This window comes from Myotis daubentonii, chromosome 8, assembly GCF_963259705.1.
Source record: "Myotis daubentonii chromosome 8, mMyoDau2.1, whole genome shotgun sequence".
Classification (NCBI taxonomy): Eukaryota; Metazoa; Chordata; class Mammalia; order Chiroptera; family Vespertilionidae; genus Myotis; species Myotis daubentonii.
Window position 1 is genome coordinate 59,279,673 of NC_081847.1, and position 14,957 is coordinate 59,294,629.

General features: G+C 42.5%; 1 protein-coding gene across 5 annotated transcripts in view; it reads right to left on the reverse strand.

Moving 5' to 3' along the window:
• Positions 1 to 14,957, reverse strand: part of DLGAP1 (DLG associated protein 1) — a 629,180-nt gene that overhangs the window by 583 nt on the left and 613,640 nt on the right. For all 5 annotated transcript variants that reach the window (XM_059706573.1, XM_059706574.1, XM_059706572.1 and 2 more), the window contains 2 exons: positions 7,130 to 7,221; positions 2,675 to 2,827 (listed from right to left, as the gene is read on the reverse strand). In XM_059706573.1, coding sequence (XP_059562556.1) covers positions 2,675 to 2,827; positions 7,130 to 7,221 — 245 coding nt within the window. The remainder of the gene's footprint in view (positions 1 to 2,674; positions 2,828 to 7,129; positions 7,222 to 14,957) is intronic.

A 14,957-nucleotide genomic window follows, 5' to 3' on the forward strand; every position in this document is an offset into this window, starting at 1 on the left:
CGTGGGGGAAACTGGGATAGGTCAGTAGTTAGAACACACTTTTCTTTTATTTTTAAACCTAGGGGTGGTTAGTTCTGATCTGCACACTGCATATAACTTTTTCTTCATTTTTCTGGTTTGGGTATTCAAAAGATGCAGGGGAAAAAAGTATACCGGTAAGCTTAAGGCCAAGGGTGAGGCTGGACTGCAGAACTAGGTCTCTCCAAAGAAAGGCTGCGGGTGCTTAAAGGCCCCCTGCTGAAAGGCTGCGCACCCAGCACGTTTAGTGGTTCTCTCTGGAGGCTCCAGACTCCTCCGGCGGCCAGAGATGGGCAAGGGTTGCAGCGGCAGCAGCAGCAGCAGCTTAGAATTCTGCACCCCCTCTAAGGAGGCGAGGCAGCTGCTGTGAGCTGGGTTCAGAGTTTAAAAGCATCACCGCCCTCTCCCCAGACCCACCCAAACCTAAATAGCCAAATGAGGAGGAAGAGACGATAAGACTGTGTTCCTTTAGCTTTGTAGATGCCTCAGTGAGTTACGCCCGTTTGCACACCACACACAAACACACAGCAATATACATTCCAGGGTCACCCTGGAGGGAAGACATGGGTAATTCCTACACTCAGCTCCAAAACGGCTCTAAAACATCCTGCTGGGATGGCACTCCGGGGCCCAGAGAGCTATTCCAATCCTAGGGACAGACATTGTGAGAACTTAACACGGGACTGAAAGAGTTCACCTGCCTTAGCAACAGCAAACTATAAAACAGGTATTTTTAAATGCCATTGCAAAGACAAAAGCCACTCATGACTTCAGTAGAAAAAAAAAAAAATGCCAGTGGGAAAGAAGGAAATCTAGACCAGAACGGATTCTTATGAAAAGGATGATAAACTGAGGCTGCGAAATGGTCCATGTGAATGTTTTCATTTTAAATAAAATAGCCTCGGTCCTCGTAAATAAATGTGAAGTGTGTCATAAATGTGAAATGTATCTTAAAGTGTAGAGTCTATGATTCTCCGAAGCGCATTCCTTGCGCCTTAACACTCATGCTGGTCACAGTGGTCCCTCCTTGCTGGCATGGGTGGAGCCTAGTTAAACTTATTACAGTGGAGTGAGGCCCGCAGGCAGTGTAAGGGAGAGTCTGGGTGGCCCAGAGGACAGGAAAGGAAGCACAGAACGCAAACAGTATTCTGCCAACTCTGATTGTGCTCATTCATTTTTCCCCCCTAAAGTGCACGGGATGATGAAAAGCTCTGATCATGGACAAAGTGTGTAAGGATTTAGAAATCAAGTTAACTAATGATTTACTGTGCGAATGTCAATAGTTACATATATCATTTCTTAGCATCACTCGGTTTGGACATTTAAAAATCTTCATTGTTGAGCAACTTTGTGTATATTTTTAAAAGTATGAATACTGATCATTTTCAGTCATATTTTCCTATTTGTGTACATTATATATTTTAACAATAATTTTTTAAAAATCAACAAGTGGGAAATTAGATAGATGTGTGTGTACATCTGTAGTGGTTTTTTAAAAAAATAAGACCAATTCAAAAGCTTATCTAGCTGACAATTTCAAACACAGATTTTAAAAAACAAGCTAGATTAAGTGCACATGTTTGGCTTCCCAAGCGAGAGGCCACATATACACCAATGGTACTTTGATGCTTAACACTAAACCCTCAGGTTGACGGGTGACAGAATTGGAAATTAGGGATAGGATGATAGTGTTGCTTTCCTGTCCCCTAGGACTGGATTTCTCCTGGGAGCCCACTGACCCTAAGAATCCTGATACTATGGGCAGCAACAGAATGGACTGGATTGCCATGAGCTCTCTGATAGGTAAGGAGATCTGAAAAGGTCAGGGCCACCAGTGCTTCAGGGGAATAACCGTGAGTCATTTTTGTAGTTGAATCTCTTGGAACTATTTGACCTCAGGCCAGAGGAAAGCAAAACATTACAAAAGTGGTGCATGACAGCCCAAGCAAGGGAGGACATTGTATACCTGTGTGAGCCTGGTGGAACCACCATAGTCCAATGTGAAAATTGTAATTTATTAATTAAAGTAAAAAATTTGAGTCTTTATTTCTAAACGGCTGCATGAGGAACCCAGTGAGCAATATTCCCCAAGGCAAATAAACCAAAAGTAAACTCTTTTATAAAGGAAAAAGCCCAACATTTTTGATTACTGTGAAACTCGATGGTGTGTATATTTTTAGACTTGAACAACAGTGGTTTCTTTATTCCTATATTTATGAAATGATTATCAAAGTCAGTTAGCTTTCAGGGCTTATTTTCCTCAGAAACACATCCTAGGGCTGTAAGGAAGTTGAACTCTTGCTCTATGTAATCATGCACTGAATATGTCATTTATTTTAGTTTAAAAAGCAAAATGGAGGCAGTTCCTTCCAGTGACTAAAATGGTTTAACTTAAAGTTTAATTAACAAAAAAAAAAGCCACATTCCCAATTTTCCAATTCACAAAGACAGGTTTTTCTTTAAAAATATGCCTGAAACATATTACAGATAATATCCCAAATGATTACTATGTAAACATTGTCATTACAATGAAATTAGTATGATGTCAGCTCCATTTCACATTGTAAACAGCAAGACTGAATGCAGAAGCCTATTTAGACTGTCCAATGTTTGTGCAGGTTTTTAAATGAACCATACAAAATCTACATTGTTCTACCTTCTTGTCAAGAGGATCCATCTGTTTCCAATTATTGGCCTTTAACTGATGGAGTTCATCAAATTTCATACTAATATTTTCTATGGACAACTGCAGCATGTCCCAGAACCCCGCCAAATCCTGGGAGGTGGGCCTTGGATGAGCATTAGGGTTCTGTACAGAGAAAGAAGAATAATCATGCTTTAGAGGCGATCCATGACAACAAGCACAGGGCCAAAGTAACATTTTCAAATACTTCAAACAACAGAAGGAGAGTGAGTTCCTTTTGGTTTTCAGATAAAAGTGGTAATTTTATAGTAATTTATAAATGGTTATTTTAAAAATTATACTTTCAGCTCTACTGAGGTATAATTGACAAATAATAATGACATTTAAAATGTACAATACGATATACATTGTGAAAGAATTTCCTCCATCAAGTTAAGTAACATATCCATTACCTCACATATTTACCTTTTAAAAAAAAGTTTGGTGAGAACATTAAGTTCTACTCTCAGTGAATTTCAGCTATACAGTACAGCGTTACCAACTATAACCAACATGTTATACATTAGATCCTCAGACATATTTATCTCCTAACTGAAAGTTTATACCCTTTTACCAGCTTCTCCCTGTTTTTTCCACCCCTCAGCCCTCAGCAACCACTTTTCTATTCTGTTTCTATGAGCTTGACTTTTTTGTCTTAGAGGCGACTACAAATGGTGATGAGGAGTAATAAAACATGTTTAACAATTAAGATACTATTAATATAGGAAGTCATTTATCATATAAATACTTGGGCAAAATCATTTCAAAATGAATTTGTTTTAAACCAGCGGTTCTCAACCTGTGGGTCGCGACCCCTTTGGCGGTCGAACGACCCTTTCACAGGGGTCGCCTAAGACCATCCTGCATATCAGATATTTACATTACGATTCATAACAGTAGCAACATTACAGTTATGAAGTGGCAATGAAAATAATTTTATGGTTGGGTCACAACATGAGGAACTGTATTTAAAGGGCCAGAAGGTTGAGAACCACTGTTAAACTGACCGTAACATAATATAGCAAATGTAAGAACACATATCTACACATACACAAAGAGTCCATAGTGATCCATTTGCTAGATAATATTGAACAATCTTTGGTATTTAAGGGTTGGCTTTCTTTGCCTCCATCCACATGTCCCTCCAAGTACTAGAAAGTATGAACCACAAATTATTATGATCTAAGACAGAAAAATCATAACTAAGAGAATGAAGGTGCCATACTCATTGTTAATCACTACCTGCAGTAGTAGCTAAAGCATTAGATTGGTGGGAGCTGACATATGTCAGATGTTTATAGCTGGGGTCAGTTTTGGTTACCTCTAAGTATTCAGGCAACTAAGACTGTGAGACCTTATGCTGTATAATAACTTGAGGCCAGTTTCTTCTTTTAAAACCAACCCTCATAAGAAATGATATCAGAATTTCAGAATGTGTAAGGTCAGTGACCATCAAAATTAATGGGTTGGAAAGAACTTTTTAGCCCTTTGAATGAACTAGCATTATTTGTCTAGACTCAAAATAAATACAAGTAAAGATGTTTTTATAAACTTATAGTTCTAAAACTACCCATAGTTCTGAAATTCATTGGAAGAATAAATTCTAAAGTTTGTAAGCATTTGGTTCAGTATTAAATCTGTGCTAATGACACCTGAATTAATGAGTTTCTCTATAACATTTTGATTTAGTGAACTAAAAAAAAATGTTTCTAAATATCTAGGTTCAGAAAGACAGATAATAGTTTGGACAAAGTGCCTCTCAAATGGAGTTTATGGTCTCACAATATATTTCCTTATCTTATTGATGACCAAAAACTAAATTGCTCATATTCTGGAGTTCACTAAAGTCTTTTAGGTCATAAGCTCCATTGGCTAAATTGTTTCAGTGCACCAGTGCATGACATGATAGTTCAATAGGCAGAGTTATTTTTGACTCTGTATATTGGGCAACTTGTTCCCTCCTCACCAGGAACCTCTTTGCCCCCATATCATGAAAGAGATAGAAGAGGAAGCAGAGAGAAAGAGTTCAGGCACCCAGCCAGTCTCTGAATCAGTGGGTCATGTGACATCTCATGCACAAGAAGAAGTTGTAGTACTAGCCTTAGTCTGAACCAGGCCACTTAGGGTTCAGAGATGGTAAACAGTGTAAAAAGATGAGGGGGGGTTGGGTTCCTTGGTTTAGTTTTACTGGGGAAAAAGTAACTCTCATCCATTCATTTTATGCCTGAGAGTCTAGATAATGTGTGGGTGTTCAAGTGTTGCCTTTGTCAGAGTAAGAACTCAAGACAGGAGAACTGGGTCTGGATGTGACTAATCTTAATGCCATTCTTATGCGGCTTTGTAGACCTAAACAATGCCACTACCAGGTCACCATGCTTCCTGCTGCAGAGGAGGGAGCGCTGACTGGTCAGCCTCAGGTCCCTCCACCAGGGTAAGAATGCAGCTCACATTCTAGGGGATAAGTAGGGTGGTGGGTGGATTTACAGGGATTGAGGTCAAAGAGACTGAGATTTGAATCTTGGTGCAGCCTCTTACCATGTGGCCCCGGTCAAGTTACGTAGCCTTTCCATGCCCATTTTTCTCAACCGTAAAACCATCATAGAAATAATGTCACAAGCTGCTCCATAAGGTCTGACACAGTGGGCTCTTGACCTTCCCTCCTGGGACATGGTTTGACCGGCCATCAATGGCCCTTGGCCCACAGTGTGGTTCCGCTTCCGTCTACCTCTAACATGCTTCTCATGTTTTGCCACCTAAGTTCCTCTAGTGGCCAAGGAATGTGAGCCCATTAGGAGCTAGGAAACATCAAAAGATGGCTTTAACAAGGTTAACCTTTCCTGGACATCTGCAAAATTTTCAAAACGTTTTGTCTGCAATTTGATCTTCAAAATCTGCATAATATTCTACTACATAATATACTTGCCCATAGTATAATTCTTTAAAAAGGCATGCTCTGTGCCCTGCACTGTGTACACATTGGGCTCCAGGTATCTAGCAATCATTTTGAGAAGTATAGCTTTATGCGTGCTTTCTTACATTTAAAGAACAAAGAATCATGTTAATTAAGATGTGTGACACATTACCAAGTTCACGAATTAGCGGGAATTCTGTACCTGACATGAAGTGAAGCTCAATAAAGTATTTGTGGTAGTCACTTATCAATACATTTACTAATACATATTATCTTATAATCCAGAATAGAATTTCTGGGAAGGTGAAAGAAGGATCAGGTAATTTTTGCTGAGGGAAGGGAAGACAAATTATAGATGGGAGGATGGTGAGTAGGAGGGAAGAGATAGCTCCAAAGGAAGATCTCAAAAAGAAAGGCCTGGTGCAGAGGGATGGAGAGTACTAAGGTTTGCATGCTTCCTGTTTTTTCTTGGCCGAGTCCTGTCTAGATAAATCCTTTTCAGTCTTTATTTGTCCTTGTTAACAAGAAGATGTGGTTAAAACTCTGAAATCATAGTTTGGGTCAATTAGATTGCATATAAGAATGTTTTTGCTTTGAACAAGATAAACAAGTTGCTTTTCATTATCTGTGTTTTAGACCCAGCCTGACCAACAATTGGCCAATAAAAGCTATTCTGTGGAATGACTGTAGAGCTGGTAGTAGTTTTTAAAAAGAGCATACGTGAGTGAGGAAGCGCTTGCCCCTGTATTAAAATGTTGCTGGCAGTGGTGCTTTTGTGCCTGCTTCGCTTTATTTTGTTCTGGTATGTCTACGAAGGATCCATGTGTCTCAGGGAGATCAAATCTACACTTTGTGATGCCCTTCACCTCTGGCCCTTGAATTAAAACAGAGAACTCTGATAAGGATATACGAACTGATGGCTATTACAGAAAGAAACTCATTATCCAAAATGGTTTTCTGTAATATTATTTTTGAAATACCAGGTGGTCCCTATTTTGGTAAGAATAATGAAATCAGAGATGCCATGTGAAAGCCAGGAGAATGGGGATTTTTCAGTTACCATAGAGCAGGCGATGGAATTTTAAATTAGTTGGGTTTTTTCTTCTACGATTTTTTAAATATATTTTTTATTGATTTTTTACAGAGAAGAAGGGAGAGAGATAGAGAGTTAGAAACATCGATGAGAGAGAAACATCGATCAGCTGCCTCCTGCACATCTCCTACTGGGGATATGCCCTCAACCCAGGTACATGCCCTTGACCGGAATCGAACCTGGGACCTTTCAGTCCGCAGGCTGACGCTCTATCCACTGAGCCAAACCGCTTTCGGCTCTTCTACAATTTTTTAAGCATGAAAGTATTTTTAATTTTAAGAGCAGATAATAAGATTCATCAGAAAACTCTTTATTCCAAGAGAGTCCAATGGGCCTTGACTTGGTTCAAAATCAGGCCAATCTTGATAACACACTCTTCTCATGGTACTAGCAGGAAAGGGTAGTGATGGGGAATGTTACCTACCAGGTTTTCTTCACACAGTTCTCTGAACTGGTAGAATTTCTGGGCCATGAGAAGTTGGGCACTGCCCACTGCCGTTCGGATTTTCCCTAGAACTGAAAAGAGCAAACATACAAGGAGTTTACACATTATGTCTCATTGTTGAGATTCAGTCTGGTAAAGCAAAGAGGAAGTTATGCTGCAATAATTGGGGAAAACAGCACACACAGTGCTCACACACACGTGCACACAGCCCAATCGTGGTCGTTACTCTGCTGGTCTATGTAACAGAGGCTCCTAGGTTAAAGCATAAAATCAACTGAGGGAAAAACACGTGCTCATCATGCATATTTCTCAGGGATCACAGCGTTTTCCACCACAGCACTGGATGCTACCAAGAGAAGAGGCAAACGGTTTTGTTTTGCTTTTTCCTTTTACTGCAAGGATAAATTGCAAGTGTTTGCCCGTATAGTTATGGATTTACTTGTGTCAGCAATCCGGGTCTGCCAGTTTGTTTGTTTTTTTAACCCAAATCCAAACACAAGAAAAGCCATCCTGTCTCGGAGGGGGACCCCTTGGCACTCACCATGTTCCAGCCATAGCTTTCATTATTTTTCCGGAGCTCTGCCTCTGGTACTGTCAGGAAAGAGCCACTGGCCAGTGGAAAGACTTTCTAAGGAGTGAACATTTTCAGACTGTTGCCTGGGGAACGCCAGCCCCATCCCAGCTTTTCCACTCCACAGCCCAATGTTATTGTTAACGTGGGTTTAATTCCCTCTGCACGGTGCTGAAACCCTGCCCCTTTGCAAGCCACTTCTTGCCTTCTGTGCAGTCTAAGGCGAGAACCTTTCAACCGACGGGCGTGCTGAGACGGGGCGGGGCGCTCCACAGCGAGCGGTCCTCAGGTCTGCATTGTCCCAAGGCTCTCCCTCCAGCCGGTGGGGACCAGGGCACAGCTGCACTGCTGGAGCCCTGCCACCAGGCAGCTCTCAACACGCCCTCCCTGCCGGGAAGGAAGGGGAGAAGGCACCCTGCTTGCTCATAGGAAACCAGAGGGGGCACTTCTCAAAGTGCACTTGGCCTGCTCAGAAATCCTCCCGGGGAGGCACAGTATAGGACTGAAGCAATGGTTTTGCTGTGGTTTTGTTATGGGTGTACAGAGCCTGAGACTCAGAGTGGAATCAGGTCTCCCTTCCTTGACCTCATTCCTCACAAAGTCTGAGGAGAAGGAAACAGAAGAAAAAGAAACTTCATTTTGGCCCCGGGTTTTCTAGAAATCTGCTTCTGTTTAAAACTGCCAGGCTAGCCAATGGTTTGTAATGCACATTAGTCATGGGCACTCCTCTAATAGTTCAGCATTCCCACACACATAACTCAGGGCGATGATGAACTCTCCAATATGTCACCAGTCACGCCAAACAGCTGAAGTGCAGGAATTCGCCTACTCAGTGATAGCGAGGGGCCGCCCTGGACAGCCGACTGGCAGCTATTGCTCAGGGCGAAGTTTTTACTTCTTTCCAATTTGCTTACGCTCTTTTGAGATGGCTAGTCCATTCCTCTCTGACGGATCGATCGGTTGTTGGAGTCCTCCTCTCCCTTTCTCAACACTCCAAAAGCAGAGGGACAGCATATGCAGACACAGGGCACAGCAGTTAAGAATTCAGGCCCTGAGGAGGCCAAGGGTTCTGGCTCCAACACTGAGAGCAGCCACGTCCTGGACAGTCACTTAATCTGTTTTCTCACGTGTAAAATGGAGCAATGGGTACCTATTTGTAGGGTTGTGGTTAAAGTTAAAAGTGGTACTGTATGCGAACTGTTTAGGTCAGTGTCTGACCTACAGCAAGCACTCAATAAATGCATTTATCACCTAGGGCCAGGATACTGCACTTCCTCTAACTGTGAGCCCCACACAGAGTAGAGGAAACAACCAAAGTCTGGATGATCCCTGGTTGCCTGGGATGGGTGTGTGCGTTGATGACCTGTCCTAGAGCTGAGACAGGTCTGAGAAGGCACTTCCTAAGTGAACACGTGGCTTTAGGCCAACTCCGAGGTTCCTGAATGATCTTGCTGAAGGGGAGGATTCTGACACCAGCAATTTTCAGAATGAATCATGGGAGATTAGATCTAATACCTAAGTCTCCAATGGGCTGCCTGGGATCGCTTAGCTCCAGGCAACTGGCATAGAAACTCAAACAATTCTGATGTTCCTCAAACTTTGCACTAAGATTCTCACTTACAGCCGAATACCTGCGCTATGTAATAGACTACCATAAGAGTAGCTAAGACGGTGATTCTCCAATGAGGAGAAAGAAGCGCTCCAAACAGTCATCCAGGCAACACCCAACCGTGGTGGGTAGGACTAACTCGGATTTCTTCTCAAGGAAAACAAGGGACATCTTTCTTCATTCAGTATGGTTTGGCCAGAACCCTAGATTTGGAGCAAAAATACCTGGGGTGGAGTGTGGTCCTTCTGTTTCCCAGGTTTTTGCCATCATGTTCCTTGAGTGGAAATGTCTTATTGGCTCCAGGATTATTCGCATTTCCTGGGTCCAAGTGATGGTCTTTTCTGGGCCCAGGGTAGGGAGATGACGATTTGGGTCAGGAGGGAAATATGAACCGGGAGGGCGTGGGACAAGCAGATGATAGCTCCTACTTCTCTGACCTCCATGCTTTTTTTTTCTTTTTCTTTTTTTTAATATATTTTATTTTTTACAGAGAGGAAGGGAGAGGGATAGAGAGTTAGAAACATCGATGAGAGAGAAACATTGATCAGCTGCCTCCTGCACACTCCCTACTGGGGATGTGCCCGCAACCAAGGTACATGCCCTTGACAGGAATCGAACCTGGGACCCTTGAGTCTGCAGGCCGACGCTCTATCCACTGAGCCAAACCAGGTAGGGCGCATGCTTTCTTTTTCAGAGAATTAAAAATTCATTTTAATTTTTAGGGAAGAAGCTCTAATGAAGTTTGTTCCGTTTTGTTTGTCCACTAGACACAAACTTGGTGTGATAACTCTTTTCTCCTGGAAGTAAATTTCATATTTGTTACATATGCCTTAAGGAAGTACAAAACTAATAAACAGCATGTGGTAAACATCAGTGGAAATAAACGCTAGGGAAAATAAAGCTGAATGCTGGTAAAGAAATGAGATAAAGAAGAGCCATCATAATGTTATTTAGAAACTACTCTAAAACATTCCATACCATCCTTCAGCAGAGTGCAAAGAAAAGACTTTGATCAGGGATGCTAAGAAAAGAAGTATAAGGGAGCAACAGTAACTAAGCTGTGGGCTTTCCCCATGCGTATAAAACAGCCCACCCTGGTATTAGAAAGTTCTGGAAGAGGCCTAGAGATAGTGCATCTTTCCAGGGTTTGCCTTGCAGCTCACTATTTTACTGTAGCATGGCAGCAGTTAACTTCGTAGGCTTGGCCTGGCCCTCAAGGACATGGCCAAGAAAGCCAGAGGAGCCTAAAAGTGTGGGGTCTATGCAAAAGCAGGTGGGCAAGGCCAACCTTCAAATTATGTTTTCATGGAGCAGGGCAGTCCTTGTGGGTTCTGGGAACTCAATCATTCATTCATTCAGCAAATATTTATTAAGGGCACACGATGTGCCAGGCACTGTACTGGATGGTAGGATATGGTGATAAGAAAAAGCCTTGCCCTCATGGATTACATTCTGGTGAGGGATAGTGGGAGAGACTGTGAAACAGGAAAACAAGATTTAAAGGTTTGGGATTTGCTAGATGACTTGAAATGATCAGATGGAGCTGAGTATGACTGAGCAATTCAAAGGACAGTGAATTCCTTAAATGGTGGTTAGAGAACATTCCGTCTTCTTGGTCTCTCTTAAGAAATGGAAAACAAACAAAAACAAACAAACAAACAAAAACCACGGTTTGAGATGGTATCAGTTGCAATATGAAAATGGACTCTGGACTAAACAGCATGTTGTATAATTTTATTTATTGATTTTTTTTTTAGTTGATTGATTTAAAAGAGAGAGAGGAAGAGAGATTTGTTGTTCCACTTATTTATGCATTCATTCATTCATGTATGTGCCCTGATCGGGGTTCAAACCTGTAACCTTTGGCATATTTGAACGATGCTCTAACCAACTGAGCCACCCAGCCAAGGCAACAGCTTGTTTTAGTAGTCATCATTTGAAAATGCCACTGTTTTTTATTTGGAAAAAAATTAAAATACATGAAAGTAGAAAGGGCAAAATAGCAAACATCTATGTATATGTTCTTCCCTAAAGAAACAATTTTTAAAAATGCACTTCTTAATTTGTGTTTCTTTTCTTCTCTCTCTCTCTCTCTCTCTGCAATGAAATAAAGCCCTACAGATAAAGTATACGCCACTTCTGTCCCGTTAGCCTCCCTTCCAGAAGAAACCACTGGACTAGACGAACAGTCCAGCCTATCCCTGAGTTTATGAAGGTTTTCCCCCTGGTCCTAGAAAGGTGACAGCTAAGGGTCGTTGGAGTGTAAACGAGAGAGCGATAGTCGGGGGCAATTCCACTGGCACAGTTGAGACCCCACAGCTTAAGGCAGCAGACTGTCTGAAGTCAGATGGGAGGTTTCCAGCCTGTGCTGCGCCAGGGGGAAGATGTGCTGCTGGGGTTCCATTTAGTTGGTTTCCTTCACACTCTGGTCCATACAGTCTTTCCAGATTGCTTACCCCGTATGTAGTTGACAATTTTTACCTCCCATCTCCCTTAAGGCACATTCCAGAATAATGATCTTTGCTGCATACCCAAGCATGACATTCAACCATGAGTTATACTATCTATTTGTGTAATAGGTCATCATATAATACGCCTTGCCTTGCTGTGTCACTCTCTTTATATCGGTAAGTCTGCTTCTCCCCAGGGGTTTTATTAGTGCCTGCCAGTGCATTTTTAGATCCCTTTCTCCCTTCCCTTTCCTCCCAGCTCCTTGGTTAGTCCAGTCCTCAATGGAAGTACAGGACAACAGCCATAAACACTGTTGAACTAAATTCCTTCTATTTAAAAAGTGGGCCCTAACTGGTTTGGCTCAGTGGATAGAGCGTCAGCCTGCGGACTCAAGGGTCCCAGGTTCGATTCCGGTCAAGGGCATGTACCGTGGTTGAGGGCACATCCCCAGTGGGGAGTGTGCAGGAGGCAGCTGATCAGTGTTTCTCTCTCAACGATGTTTCTAACTCTCTATCCCTCTCCCTTCCTCTCTGTAAAAAATCAATAAAATATATTTTTAAAAAGTGGGTACCTTTTTATTAACTCTCCCATTTATAATGCTAGAAACCTCTCAGCCCACAACAGATGGCTATGAGGGATCATACTAGAGAGGATAGGCCCAGGTTAATTCATATAAAGCCAGGAAGAGTCTTTGGATGGCCATCACTGTTTGTTCCAGCAAAATTCTATTTATCTTATTACCTTGTATTTCAAAGCATTTTCACACGCACAACTAATTTGATCCTCCTAGGACCCGGTGAGGCAGGGCAGATATAATTTCATTTGGAAAATTTGGGCCCAAACGAAGACGTGCCTTCCCCGGGTCCCCACAGTTCTGGATCCCTGTCTTCTCACTTCCGGTCCAGTTGTGTTCCTTTCTCTCAACACTTATTGAAAACTAGGCCTGAAACTCCTAAAGTGAAGCCATTTGATGGTGATTTCTTTCATTTATCAACACTTTCTAGGTGGTACACGTGGATAGAAGGGCAATGGCTATGACAAGTCAAGGGGTGGGGGTGGGGGGAATTTGAAGAAGTTCAGCAGCCCAAGCCCGATGGGAGAGCAAAGCACATCTCCACTAAGTCATTGTCACACAAAGGAATTTCAGCTGTGAAAACAATGGAGAAACCAGGGAGGATCACTTGAAAGGGATGGTGGTGTAAGGTTCAAATTTTGGTGTTTCTTTTAAAGAATATACATGTAATGAGAAGCAGAGAAAGACTATTTTGGGTGTGGGGGTCTTTTGTGAGAACTATGATTTTAAATCTCTTGGCTACATTCAGTCAAAACCCGAGATATTTAAAAGATGTTATACCTCCCCCCCCCCTCCCCCACCCCACCAACCTCCCGGGTGTGTCTTTTTTTGGTTGGGGGACAAGAAGGGGGTATAAAAAGCACAGGGGTAAAGGTAATGAACAGTTTCTTTTAACCCACAAGTGAATCCATGACAAAGCTGCAGAGTTTAGTGTGCTGTGGTAGCAGAGTGAAAAAAAGGACTGTTTCTTTTGGGGAAATGCCTGACGTTTTGCTGCGTTAAAATCAGTATTTCAAATCCTTAGGCATAATTAATATATGCATTCTTTAAAATATATATATATATATATATATATATATATATGATTTATTTATTTTTAGAGAGAGAGGAAGGGAGAGAGGGAGAGGGAGAAACATCAGTGTGAGAGAAACACATCAGTTGCCTTCCACACATGCCCCCACCAGGGCCAGGGGTGGAACCTGCAACCCAGGTACATGCCCTTGACCCAGAATTGAACCCGTGACCCTTTGGAGCTCAGGCTAACACTCTAACCACTGAGCATGCTGGCCAGGGCAGAGGTTTGCTTTTATTAAGGGAGCTGGAGCGGCCTCTTATCTCACAATTCTAATGCTTGAGACTGTTCCACGGTTCCCTATCATCCACGGGATAAGCAGAAACTCCCTTTAATGGCTTGCAGACAAGGCCCACCTGCCCAGCCTGACCTCTGCCCACTCTCTCAGTGCTTTGGGCCCCCAGGTCCCCAAATCCAAAGCTGCCTCTCTCCTCAGTGTCTTTGCTCAGGCTGCACACTAAACCGGGGATGCCTCCTGCCTTGGTGCCTACCCACCCTTCCCCTCCCCTGTCGCTCAGGTGTACCTCCTGCAGAAAGCCCTATCTCCTTTCACCCCCCCCCCCTCCGCAATGCTCCTCGAATTCCCATGCACATCTCTGTCTTTTCCCTTCCCACGTGCTTCCCAGCATCATCTATTTATAGCTCATACTTTCTAACCAAAGGAGACCAGCCCTTCAATGGCATAGACTGTGCCCACAAAACATGTTTCAAAATTAACTGACTCATCTACAAACTTTATGTTAACCAGAAAAATACATTAACTGCAACATTCCAGGCCTTGACTGTTCTGATTCTTTAAGGTTTTAGCAGGTCTAAAGTTATAGTCTTGATGAATTGATTAGTAATATAGTCTTGGCTGGACTATTCTTCCTCTCTGGTTTCTCTTATACTGTTTGTGCTGACTTAGGCTGGACAAGCCAAGCCATTTTTGAATAAGTTGGATATAATTGTGTGTGAATTAAACCTTTTTATCCTCAGGTTTTGAGTTCTTTGTACTCCCCTGGCTTTTCTCTCTCTCTCAATGTTGTAAACGTTATGGGTAAAGGAGGAAAAAGGAATTTTTAAAAAGTGGGTCAACCCACTTATTTTAAAGTCCCGTGGATTCGTCAGACTGAATCTGTGTGACTGCATGTGGGGATTATCCATGTGGAGTCATTCTTATTTACGAGTGTGACCTCGTGGGACAGAATTTCTCCAACCAACTGGCCAGCTGCTTCTCAACAGTCCTGACCCAGAGCTGCTGTGGGCAACAGGTCTCCACAGAAAACGTGGATGTTTCCTTCCTGGCGGACAGGGGCTGCTCTGCATTTAACCAGAGTGCTTTCCTTTTATTTGTTTATTTTGTAGCTGAAACCTGATGGCTAATGAACAAAGAGGGAGATTCACAAGTAGAAATTTTCCCATAGATGAAAACCAGGGCTTCCACGGAGGTAAAACATGGTGGTGGCGGTGGTTGGCGGCAGGGGGAGGGGGGGAGGGTGCTGTTTTGTTTGTAAAGAGCAAGTTTTCAAGAACTCAGCTAATTTTACT